At 48.3% G+C, this 12,500-nt stretch overlaps 1 protein-coding gene across 3 annotated transcripts in view; it reads left to right on the top strand.

Moving 5' to 3' along the window:
- LOC308368491 (ral guanine nucleotide dissociation stimulator-like) overlaps window positions 1-12,500 on the top strand; it is a gene marked incomplete at its 5' end in the record, with an annotated part of 85,576 nt that overhangs the window by 36,791 nt on the left and 36,285 nt on the right. The window contains one exon of one of the 3 annotated variants that reach the window (XM_080842670.1): window positions 1,517-1,708. The exons of the other annotated variants lie outside the window; for them this stretch is intronic. Coding sequence (XP_080698796.1) covers window positions 1,517-1,708 — 192 coding nt within the window. Of the gene's footprint in view, window positions 1-1,516; window positions 1,709-12,500 lie in introns of those variants that run through there. 3 annotated transcript variants of the gene reach the window in all.

The following is a 12,500-nucleotide window of genomic DNA, read 5'->3' as shown; positions in this document are numbered from 1 at the left end:
TGTGCTGCGCAGTGCTTTGAATGTTCTGGCAGCTGCATCTCCGGAGGCTGTATGTGGCAGAGATCACAAAGAGCCTTTTGGGAACGGCGCAGTATTTAGTAACAGTATCTGATACAGTTACAGTAACTGCAGGCAGTGCATGTGCTCAGAATCAATTTTAGTCACAGCTAAGCATATACATACACACACACACACACACACACACACACACATGTGCGCGCGCACGCACACACACACACACACACACATGCACACACACACATGCACACACACACACACACACACACACACACACACACACACACACACACACACACACACACACATGCACAAACACACACACACACACACGCACACATATACATGCACACATACACACACATGCGCACACACTCATCTCTAGACGTGCTCTGCTGTTGATGAAATCATGTCCTCTCTCTCTCGGTGTTTGGACATATGAGAGGGTCTCTTACTTCCCAGCTTCAATCTGAGAGCTCCAGCAGACCTCCCCAGTCAGTGCCCCCTCCCCCTCCCTCCTCCCCCCTCCTCCCCCCCCTCCTCTGGTGGCATTCCTGTGTCTCCCTGGCGGTGCTCTCGGGCTGCAGTTTACTGGCAGTGACTCGCTGCTCGGCCCACACATAACACACAGCAGATGTGTAGAAGTAGAGCAGCCAAACATCCTCCAAAAGTCCTCTATGTGTTTATATGTGTGTGTGTGTGTGTGTGTGTGTGTGTGTGTGTGTGTGTGTGTGTGTGTGTGTGTGTGTGTGTGTGTGTGTGTGTGTGTGTGTGTGTGTTTGTTTGTGCAAGTGTTTGTGACTGTGATGGGAGGTTTTTTTTTATAGGCATGTTCAAAAACAAATGCAAGCATGTCCTGTTTATTTATTTGTAATGTTTTGGTTCTCTTTGTAAAGTGGTTAACAGAGTGGGAGAGAAACGTGTGCATTCTATTCCATTAATGGGCTTACAGCTGCAGGAAGACAGACGTCTTTTTCTGGCAGCTTTCTCGATGAAAGCGGTTTAAAAGCACTTTAACTTTACTCCGTGGAAACCTATCATACAAGGGTAGGTGCGAGTCGCGTACATATGTCAGAAACAATTTAGTTTTTATGACTCATCCTGCGCTCTCTGTTACCTCTAAACAAGCCTCTCTCCTCGACGCCTGGCTGCGAAAATGACATCATGGTCAAAGAGAGAGGAGGAGAGGCGGTCTTCTGAGCATCGGGGCGGGGAAGAGTTGGGATAGCCAGCCCTCTATCCCACTCGCAGAACCTCGCAGGCACCCAGCGGTGTATACAGACAGAGCATAGCTGATCGGGGCGATGGTGTCCGGATTGACCGCAGATACCTAAATATAAAATATCAACAAATAGTTAAGACTCTTTGAGAGTCAGACAAACGGGTTTTTGCTTCTGTTACGCGAGAGAGACATAGTTGCCATCTAAACATGGACACAAATCGCTGCGGCTCACTGTTACGATAACGTTACTTGCGGCCAAAACTCGCCGAGAGACCAATGGTCTATTTAACCGGAGCGCAGTCGGAGACGCGCAGCGTCAAGTCGGGCTCCCCCGATGTCATGTTCGATGCCACATCCTGGAGGATCCGCAGCATTTGGGACGGAGTGAAGTTGGAGGTAGCCGGGGAGGAGAGTCCCGTAGTCCTTCACAGCTTCACTCAGCTGGACCCGGACCTTCCGCTGCTGGAGGTAAAGCGTTTCATTTGTAGGGTGCTAATAAACGGCGGTGGTATGCGTGGAAAATGCGGGAGGGTTCGCTTTTACAGTAGCTCTCTTGCTTACAGATATGCTTTTTTTTCATCTGTTTTTTTTTTTTGTCCTCTGTGCTGAGATTTTTTCCCTAATCAACTGACGATTTCGAGCTGACATTGAAATGCCGAATTAGTCTGATGAGACGCTAAATGGAAGGAGGATGGGAAAAATAATCACTTTGCTGCTTTTTGTCAAAATGATAAATAGTCAAATCAGAAATCCGTTTTTGCAGATCTGTAGTTCTGTCGTGTCAACTGTGATTGAAATATATCATTCAGTATCGTGCTCTAACCCCATCTTGATCGCAAACAAAAATATCCTAGTCAAAGAGAATCAGAGGGGCAGATCCCAACGAGAGCAACAGTGTGCAAGAACAAACCCCTTTGCTGCATCCAGTGTGTGTGTGTGTGTGTGGAGAAGACACTCAATGCCTCCCTGTGAAAGTCATGGTCTTTGGGGCTGTTTGTCAGTTTTGTTTGTATGAGTGGTTTGCCCTTGCATTCTTTGGTGCAGATGTTTTGAACTGTTTGACATCTGTGCTGCTCTGCTCATATCTCATCTGAACAACATGAGCGATCTATCGCAGTTTCCCCACACACACCCACACATAAGCAGTGACCATCGCAGCGGAGAGAAGAGACTGCGTGCGTTTAGAAAAGCTCTTCAAAGTTTCTTTGGTGCTCCTGGCTCAACTTGCATGGTGTGCCTTCTGTTCTTGTATAAATGTCTATCTTCATGTTGTATTTTCAGACTCATATGCAAGCGAGGTGAATACATTATTGCTGCTTTTGAGATTGTATTGAAACATATTCTCCAAGTTCATGACTATGCCTGTATTGTTAGCCAGCCTATGGTTGACCCCTGTATCAAGCTTTAGGGGCTATTTTTGGACTCTGTCTCGAGACGTGATTATATTATTGCTGCTTTTGAGGTTTTATTGAAACACATTCTCCAAGTTCATGACTATGCATGTAATACCAGCCAGCGTATGATTCAGAGAGGACTGAGTGGAACCTAGCCTTCTGATTGGTCCCTGCCAGGGGCTCTTTGATTGGCCCCTGCTTTAAGCTCCAGGTGCTCTCTGATTGGCTCCTGCATTAAGCTCCAGGGGCTCTCTGATTGGCTCCATGAGCTCCTCTTGCTGAACAGGACTCTGCTATCAGACCCCCAAGTGCAGCCCCTCTCAAGGGAAAGTCCCCTGGCCAAGCATGAGCATCTATCTCTCTCTCTCCCTCCTTCTCTCACTGTCTTTTTCTCTCTCTATCTCTCTCGCTCTCTCTCTCTCTCTCTATCTCTCTCTCTCTCTCTCTCTCTCTCTCTCTCTCTTTATCTCTCTCTCTCTATATATATATATCTATCTCTCTCTTTATCTCTCTCTCTCTCTCTATCTCTCTCTCTCTCTCTCTCTCTCTCCCTCCTTCTCTCACTGTCTTTTTCTCTCTCTCTCTCTCTTTTTCTCTGTCTCTCTCTCTCTCTCTCTCTCTCTGTCTGTCTCTCTCTCGCTCTCTTCCTCTATCTCTGTCTCCCTCTCTCTTTCTCTCTCTCTTTATCTTTCACTCTCACTCTCTCTCTCTCTCTCTTTATCTTTCACTCTCACTCTCTCGCTCTCTTTCTCTCTCAATTTCAATTCAGCTTTATTGGCATGACAAAAAAAACACAATTTGCATTGCCAAAGCATTCTTGTAATACATATAATAATATAATAGAACAAGTAGAAAATAAAACATAATTTTGTAACGGTGTGGTGGTGTGGATGTGAGTGCATGTAAGTGTGTGTGGGGGAATGTATCCGTGTGTGTGGTTTACTGATGAAGTGACTCTTCTCTTTTTCTGTGGCAAGAATCTATATATTTTGCTGCCACTCTTCTCTCTCTCTCTCTCTCTCTCTCTTGTGTACTTGCTAACCCATCTGATGTTGCCTCTCACCCAGTGGCCAAAAAAAACACCCCCAGCTGAAACCTTAGAAACGACTGCATGTGCTGGTGGATGTCAAAGTGAAAAGCAATGTATACATCACGCCATACTTAGACGTCAGGCGACACGATACACCAGATCAGAGCACAGATGCTCCGAGGCAGCTGCTTTCAGAATGGATAGCTTTAGCTTTCAGCTACTTGTATGGTGGGACTAGTGCTGAAGCCTAGCCTTTGGATTAGTTGGATTTGGTTCGGTTTTCTCTCATGTTCATATCAAGCACTGTTCGTCCCGACACCCCCCACCCCACCCCAGCATTCTCCCCACCCGTCGTGTCCTCTGGCCTGACTGGGCACGCTCCGCTAATTCTGTCCCTGGTGTGAGTGTTTGCCCTCCAGCAGCAGGGCACCCGGATGGCATTGGTGACACACTTTCAGTTCATGGCAAGTGTCAATCCAATACCCCCCCCCCCCACACACACACACACACACTCCCATCCCCCCATGGCAGGGACAGGCATGTACAGATGTGCATGGCCACAACCCAGAGCCTACTGTACATACACTGTGAGAAAGAGAGAGAGGCAGAGAGAGAGAGAGAGAGAGAGAGAGAGGGACAGAGAGAGTGAGACAGACAGAGAGAGAGAGAGACAGAGAGAGAGAAAGACAGACAGAGAGAGAGAGAGAGAGAGAGAGAGAGACTGACAGGGAGAGACAGAGACAGAGAGAGAGACAGAGACTGAGAGAGAGACAGGGAGAGAGACAGAGAGAGAGACAGAGAGACAGACACAGAGATAGAGACAGAGAGAGAGAGAGACAGACAGAGAGACAGAGACTGAGAGAGAGAGACAGAGAGACAAACAGGGAGAGACAGACACCAAGAGAGTATCTCTTTCAGACCCTGAGGAGGTGAGGTGCTGGGGTGCTCAGCTGTTCCCTTGAGGATCAGACCATCAAAAACCCCTTTCCCCTGCGTCTGGTCTTTATAAAACCTGGACGGTGTAAATGTTGTGTTTGCCAGAGGGTAATTGATCTGCCGTTCTGCACGGCTGTACTGCACACACACACACACACACACACACACACACACACACACACACACACACACACCGCGTCCCCTAAATTAAAGCAATGATGCTCACTCAACCTCACCCAATTTGTAAGGGATTTAATTTTTTCATGTCTCCTAATATCCGTGGCACAATTAGACAACAAAAGCAATACTGGCCCCATTAACCACCATAGTTACCATTACGCCTGAGAGGATGGCAGCCCATTTATAAGTGCAGACAATGGCAAGAGGAATTGCACATCGTTATGCAGAAGAGACCCACAACATATATTTGGTCTCTAAGCATCTCTATCGAACTCTCACTGCGGCAAGAAAGCCCTTAATTAGGGCTGGGGGTAAACGATTATTTTCTAAACGATTAATCTGGCGATTATTTTATCGATTAGTCGACTAATCTAACGACTAATTGGACGATTAGTCTAACGATTATTTTTCTGTTGCTCGATTAAAACCATAATGTATCTCAAATAAATACCAAAAAAATCTTAATAATATACTTTATTGAGCACCGTTTTGAACAGCAAAAGTCCAACAATGCATTTCATGTTTATCTAGAGGCACAGTAAAAATGTTTGGTACTCAAATGAGCCCTATCACACTTGGATGCGGTGCTCATTAAGTTTAAATGTTTTCAGTGCTCATAAAAACATTCATTCATTCATGAGCACTGCGCACCACCTTATGTGCAGCCCTGGCCTGGACATTGCTTGGCGCCATTAGTTGACATTGGCGATCTAACGTAGTGAATCATGATACTGTAGCGTCCGAGTGCTCTCTTAAGAACTCACACTGAGAAGGAATATCTTTGGATGAGACGGTAGCTCTCCGTTTAATAAAGCGTATCCAACTTCTGCTTAGAACAATCACACGTATCTTGACACCGGAACCACACACAAGTCAACCCATTACCATGGCAACTCCCCAACACAAATCCCGTTTCCACTAGTCCCATATAGAATGCTACAATACGTCTAATGTTATGTGTTTGACTCGCAAATGACCACAGCATGAGTTAGCTCTCTGTGCCGTTTGTTCGTGCTTGGTTGCCGTGTTTTGCAGCCGTAAGTTAGATGCTAACTAACGTTAACTAAACTGACACGGCTGTCTAGCCGCTAGTTAGTAGCTAGCTAACGTTAACTACTAGCAACCAAGCACGAACAAACTTCACGGAGAATTAAGATGATAGTTAGCTAGCACCACCGAAGTGCACAGAGCTCAAGCTACACAACACACTGAACAAACGTTAAATTAATGTAACCAACGTTACTTATTGTCCCCTTCACGAGAGACAATGGGGTGCCTCCGCTTCAGATGCTCCCACATCGCTGTTGTGCTGGTGTGGTATGCCAACTCCATTTGGCAAAGACTGCAAATAATGACACCTTTACGTTTGAGACTGAATTTGAAGTATTCCCATACCTTTGATGATTTATGGCGAGGTATTTGGACTTTTTCTTTTAATGGGGCTTTTTGCAGGGCTGTGAGGTGGTTGGCTTTTCTATCTCCATTCTAATTGCGCAATGTTTGTTTCTGTTTGGGTCAGCCACGTGTATGTGGCGAAGCGTCGACGTAAAAAAAAGGCGTCGACGTAATTTTGAAATCGAAGCGTCGACGTCATCGACGCGTCGCTACAGCACTACCCTTAATGCATGCTGTTAGTGTTGGTCGAAACACGTCAGTTTGGCGGCATCAGGTTTCCTACAACGCACTTAAGCCGGACTCATGTTTGGGCAGTGATTTGATTGACCCCAACGGCTCAAGTTGTGTACCTGTGTCCGTAGCCGATAAGCCCGTATGCAGGCCCCTTCTGCAGACACGTTACTGTAGGGCACATTCAGTTCTCACTTGTGCAGTTAAACACATTACTGCACTCTCAGTGGATGCTATTTTAAGCCGGTTGACCCCTACCAACGGAAAGGCAGAAAACCCAATTAAGTGGCATATCTGGGAGATCCAGACTCCGACGCAGACGGCCGGCTCGCCATCACCGTCTCCCATCAATGGCCAGCGGGCCTTTCAGAGGGTAGCTGATCCATTTGCTTGCGATAACACCGTGACAAATTGCAGGCCTATTCGTCTCTTACGCAACGATCGCAGGAGACAACTGGACGATTGATCGGGCGACGGCAGGTTGCCAGGGTTGTTTTTATTTTTTTGCGCGGGTCCATCGGTGGGTTAGTCAGTACCCAGAATTCAGTGCTTCATTGTTGCTGCTGGAGAGCCGGAGAGAGGTTGACTTTTGGTTGCGTAACGCCATTTGCATAAGGTCTTCCATGAGGGTCTGCTTGTTGGGTACCTGCTAGGTGAGACATGAAGTTGCGTGGGCAGAGTGTGTGTGTGTGTGTGTGTGTGTGTGTGTTTGTGCGTGTGTGTGTGTGTGTGTGTGTGGTGTGTGTGTGGTGTGTGTGTGTGTGTGTGTGTGTGTGTTTGTGTGTGTGTGTGTTCGCGCAGGGCTCTTATTCAACATCATCTGCTGAAGGTTTGGTTGCTGTGGTTCCTGTTCACTGTAGCACGCTTCCATCTGCATGATTTTCTATAGGAAAAGACTTTAGAAATTAATGTAGAGAGAGGGAAATATTTGGTTTAAGTGACAGTGCCTGCAGAGGTGTGTGTGGTGTGTGTGTGTGTGTGTGTGTGTGTGTGTGTGTGGTGTGTGTGTGTGTGTGTGGTGTGTGTGTGTGTGGTGTCGGTGTATTTGTATGTGTGTGTGTGTGTGTGTTTGTGTGGTGTGTGTGTATGTGTGTGTGCTCCATCTACAAACAGGGCAAGCAGATTTCGCCCATCACTGAAACCCAGATGGTGACGTGATGTGACAGTGTGAGGAGAGTTGGCTTCTGAACCAGGAATTTCCCCTCTCTGATATCTGATCTACATAGGGCACAAACACCTTCCCATCTCTGGTACCCATAGGGCACAAACACCTTCCCATCTCTGGTACCCATAGGGCACAAACACCTTCCCATCTCTGGTACCCATAGAGCACAAACACCTTCCCATCTCTGGCACCAATAGGGCACAAACACCTTCCCATCTTTGGTATCCATAGAAACCTTGCCCTTCAGGGTGGCATCCTACTCATCATTGTCTGAATGGCTGGTGTTCGGCGTTACTGCGCTCTGTCTCCATAAAAGCATGTTGCACTCAGAGGTGCCATGCCACACACACACACACACACACACACACACACACACACACACACACACACACACACACACACACACACACACACACCATAATAAGCCATGCCACCTCTTCTGACACCCAGCCACAAGAGCCTAGCACACACACACACACACACACACACACACACACACACACACACACACACACACACACACACACACACACACACACACACACACACCATAATAAGCCATGCCACCTCATCTGACACCCAGCCTCAAGAGAACAAGCGTGCCTCCTGTGTGACCGGTGTGGTGAGTCTGGGGCCCTTGAATGGGATATCTCTAAAGCGAGACACCTCTTAGCATTTGTGAAGTGTGTATGCAGACCGCGGGTCACGAGCCTAGCACACACACACACACACACACACACACACACACACACACACACACACACACACACACACACAAATACAGAGAGAGAGCACTGTTTCCCCCTTACCGCCCAGACTAATCCAGCCCCCGCACGCACACACACACACACACACACACACACACACACACACACACACACACACACAGTCTCACACACACATCTAATCCTGTTAGTTGATTAGACCTAATCAGGCTTGTAACTCTGGGGTCCACATCACACACCTCGTTCAACGTCTTCTACCTCGTGTTTTGTCCTGTTCTGGTCGGTTATTCTGTAGTTCCTGGCCTCGCCCTAGCTACTGTATTCATTCTGTCGAAAGAGCGCCATGGCGACCCAATAGATGCATCCGCGTTCCGTATGAGACTGGCTGCTGAGGTCAGGAACGTCAACAAGGACTTATCAGAGAGGGTAAACTCACACTGTGTGCCGTGTGAATCATTGTCAGTGAGTTTTGGCTGGAGTGCGTGGTGTTTGGGTTAGTGTGGTATGTGTGTGGTGTGTGTGGTGTGTGTGTGTGTGTGTGTGTGTGTGTGTGTGTGTGTGTGTGTGTGCGTGGTGTTTGGGTTAGTGTAGTGTACACCATGGCATGGCATGTGCTGTGGAGCCTTATCACACAGGAATCCCACGAGGGGGGGGGGGGGTTTGGCGTAACCTGCCTTCAGTAAGAGAGTATCCTTCAATGAGCTTAGCTCTGACAGTGCAGCACAGCTCTCACACTTACAGTGCAGCACAGCTCTCACAGTTACAGTGCAGCACAGCTCTCACAGTTACAGTGCAGCACAGCTCTCACACTTACAGTGCAGCACAGCTCTCACACTTACAGTGCAGCACAGCTCTCACAGTTACAGTGCACCACAGCTCTCACAGTTACAGTGCAGCACAGCTCTCACACTTACAGTGCAGCACAGCTCTCACAGTTACAGTGCACCACAGCTCTCCCAGTTACAGTGCACCACAGCTCTCCCAGTTACAGTGCAGCACAGCTCTCACAGTTACAGTGCAGCACAGCTCTCCCAGTTACAGTGCACCACAGCTCTCACAGTGCAGCACAGCTCTCACACTTACAGTGCACCACAGCTCTCACAGTGCAGCACAGCTCTCACAGTTACAGTGCAGCACAGCTCTCACAGTTACAGTGCACCACAGCTCTCACAGTTACAGTGCAGCACAGCTCTCACACTTACAGTGCAGCACAGCTCTCACAGTTACAGTGCACCACAGCTCTCACAGTTACAGTGCAGCACAGCTCTCACAGTTACAGTGCAGCACAGCTCTCACAGTTAAAGTGCAGCACAGCTCTCACAGTTACAGGGCCTTCAGGTGGAGAGAGCCTTCAGGTGAAGAGAGCCTTCAGGTGTAGAGAGTCTTCAGGTGAAGAGAGTCTTCAGGTGTGGAACGCCTTCAGGTGTAGAGAGTCTTCAGGTGTGGAACGCCTTCAGGTGTAAAGAGCCTTCAGGTGTGGAACGCCTTCAGGTGTTGAGAGAGCCTTCAGGTGGAGAGAGCCTTCAGGTGTGGAGAGCCTTCAGGTGTGCTGCCATGAGGGTTTCTCATGTCACTTAATCAACCGGCAAGTTGGATGTGTGAATGTCATTCAGTGCCTTGAGTTTGGCCTGCGATTATGTGTCCGAGCACCATCACATCACCATGTTGTAAAGGGGAATGAGGAATGGGTGTTGGGTCAGCGTGTAGGCTGATGGTTCCTTCGCTGTCTGCTCTGCACTCTGCTTTGGGCTTTTGACAAGCATCAACCCCAGCTAAGGTGTTGGGTCGCCATGACTACGACCTGTGTCCTCCTGTGTCCATTGGAGGCTCTGGGGAACCAATGAAAGACGTGCAAGATGCCGGAGATAAGGGAGGTAATGGCGCAGTTTAGGAAATGGTCGGAAGAGATTGACCTTTGAACTGTGACCTTTCAACTCTATACCAGTTTTTTTAATGACTTCTCTAAGACTGGTTTGCGTATTAGACTTTAGTTAAGCTCCTTTTTCCTCTCCCAGACTTCCTCTTCCTTCACTCTCTCCCCCCCTCCCCTCTCTTTTTCTCTCTCTCTCCTTCCTGTGCCACTCCATCCTCCAGCTCTGCATTGTCCTGCCACTAAAAGATGTGAAATTCTATTAAGGAGCCTACATATGCTTCTGGGGCCAGGCAGGCAAATTAGATCAACGTCCCCCCCACCCCCCCCTCTCCTTCCTGGTGGATGATGTCATCGAGTATCCAACTGTTCTGTCCCCTAATGTACCCCTCTCCCCCCCCCGGCCATGAAGAGCCTCGCTAATGTAATGTTCTCGCCGGGGCTAGACCTCCATTGTGTGCGGAGATGTATTTATTCCATTAGACAGCCGGAGAATTCCAGAGCCTTTGAACAGGCTGGAGCGCGGAGCAGGCTTGAGGTCTCCGCCTCCCCCTGGACTTATCCAGCCCTGCACACACACGCTCACACAGACACACACTCTCACACACACACACACACACACACTCTCACACACACACACACACACTCACACTCACACACACACTCACACACACACACACACACACACACACACACTCACACACACACACAAACTCACACACACACACACAGTCTCACACACACGCCAATGTTTCAAACAAGCGTTGACTATGAGGGGCTTTGAGACGGGGGTCTGGGTTCAATAAGAACCGCTATGGTTCTGTCCTTGTTGGAGTACCCCATGGAGCTTTGATTCTGGACCTTTAATACTGGACCTGTAAAATAGCTGAGGTTGTTTTTGCTTTGGTAACCTTCTTTGGCCCCTCCTCAGCCTTAAGGCATTATTATGGACTTGGCTTTGTTTGTGAGTGTGTGTGATTTGGGTCAGGCTGTAACAACAGAGAGTGTTTTAGACGTGACGCTGTTTTAACCTGATCCCGTGTGCTGAAGTAGGTCAAAGGCACGGAGGTTCTGAGGCGATACATAATATCAAACAACCAGAGAAGCCAACGCAGATCTTTCTAGAAGTAATTTTTTTTAGGTAGGTCATGAGCAAACCAGAGAGAGAGAGAGGGAGAGAGAGAAAGAGGGAGGGAGAGAGAGAGAGAGAGAGGAAGAAGGAGAGAAAGAGATTGAGTAAGGCTGTTTGAACATCTGAGAAGATGAGAGAGAGGAGGGGAACAAAGAGGGGAGAATTCACTACTCAACGAGAGGCCATTTTTTTCCCTCCTTCTTGGCCTAGTATTTTTTTTTATGTTGTTTTTGTTCCCTCCCGTTTGTTTCACTTTCATAAAATGGAGGCTTAGGGCTTTGGCTTGTTTTGCCCCGTAGATCTGTGCCCTGGTCAGAGGCCGGGTCCAGTTCAGTGCTGGGACTGGGGCAGGGCCTGTGTGTGTGTGTGTGTGTGTGTGTGTGTGTGAGAGTGAGAGTGTGTGTGTGTTTGTGTGTGTGTGTGTGGGGGGGTGCTATAGATAGAGCTCCTTTGTTGCTGTGCTCCTCACTATTGTTGTTTCATAGATTTAGGGGGAGAGTAGGGAATGAGGGTGATAGATCAGAGAGAGAGTGAGTGAAAGAAAGATAGAAAGAGATAGAGAGAGAGAGAGAGAAAGGAGGTAGTGATGGCTGCATACAAGAGGAAGATAAGATAGGAAGCAGGGAGAGAGTGATGGATGGAACAACAAACAGAGGAAGGAGGCTGGAAGCCATAGTGGTGTTAGGGCAGTGTGTGTGTGTGTACTGTGTGTGTGTGTGTGTGTGTGTGTGTGTGTGTGTGTGTGTGTGTGTGTGTGTGTGTTTGTGTGTGTGTGTAAATGTGTTTGTGGGTTAGTGTTTGTGTTTGTGTACTGCTGCATGCATGTATGTTTGTGTAGGTATATGTGTATATAGGGAGTGTGTGTTTGTATGGAATGCATTTGTTATTTGTTTCTCTGTATGTGCACACTCATGGTGGCTTCAGTGAGTGTTGGTGTGTGTGTGTGTGTGTGTGTGTGTGTGTGTGCGTGCGTGTGTGTGTGTGTGCGCACAGCGGAGTGTGGGCACATCTGGTTCTCATCAGGCCTTGTGCTGTATCTGCTGTTGTTGCTGCAGCAGCGTCGCCCCTCACCGCCTCCCCTCGCCTCTCCTCGCCTCTCCTCGCGTCTCCCTGAGCGGTCCGCTGTCGCCGGCGGTGTAGCGTGGACCTCCCGCGGTGTTGATTAACGGCCGGCGGGTTTGTAATCACTCCGAGAACACGTT

The sequence above is a fragment of the Sprattus sprattus genome, assembly GCF_963457725.1.
Source record: "Sprattus sprattus genome assembly, chromosome: 7".
Taxonomy (NCBI): domain Eukaryota; kingdom Metazoa; phylum Chordata; class Actinopteri; order Clupeiformes; family Clupeidae; genus Sprattus; species Sprattus sprattus.
Note: the sequence above shows the minus strand (reverse complement) of the source record. Positions and strands in the feature narration are given on the sequence as shown.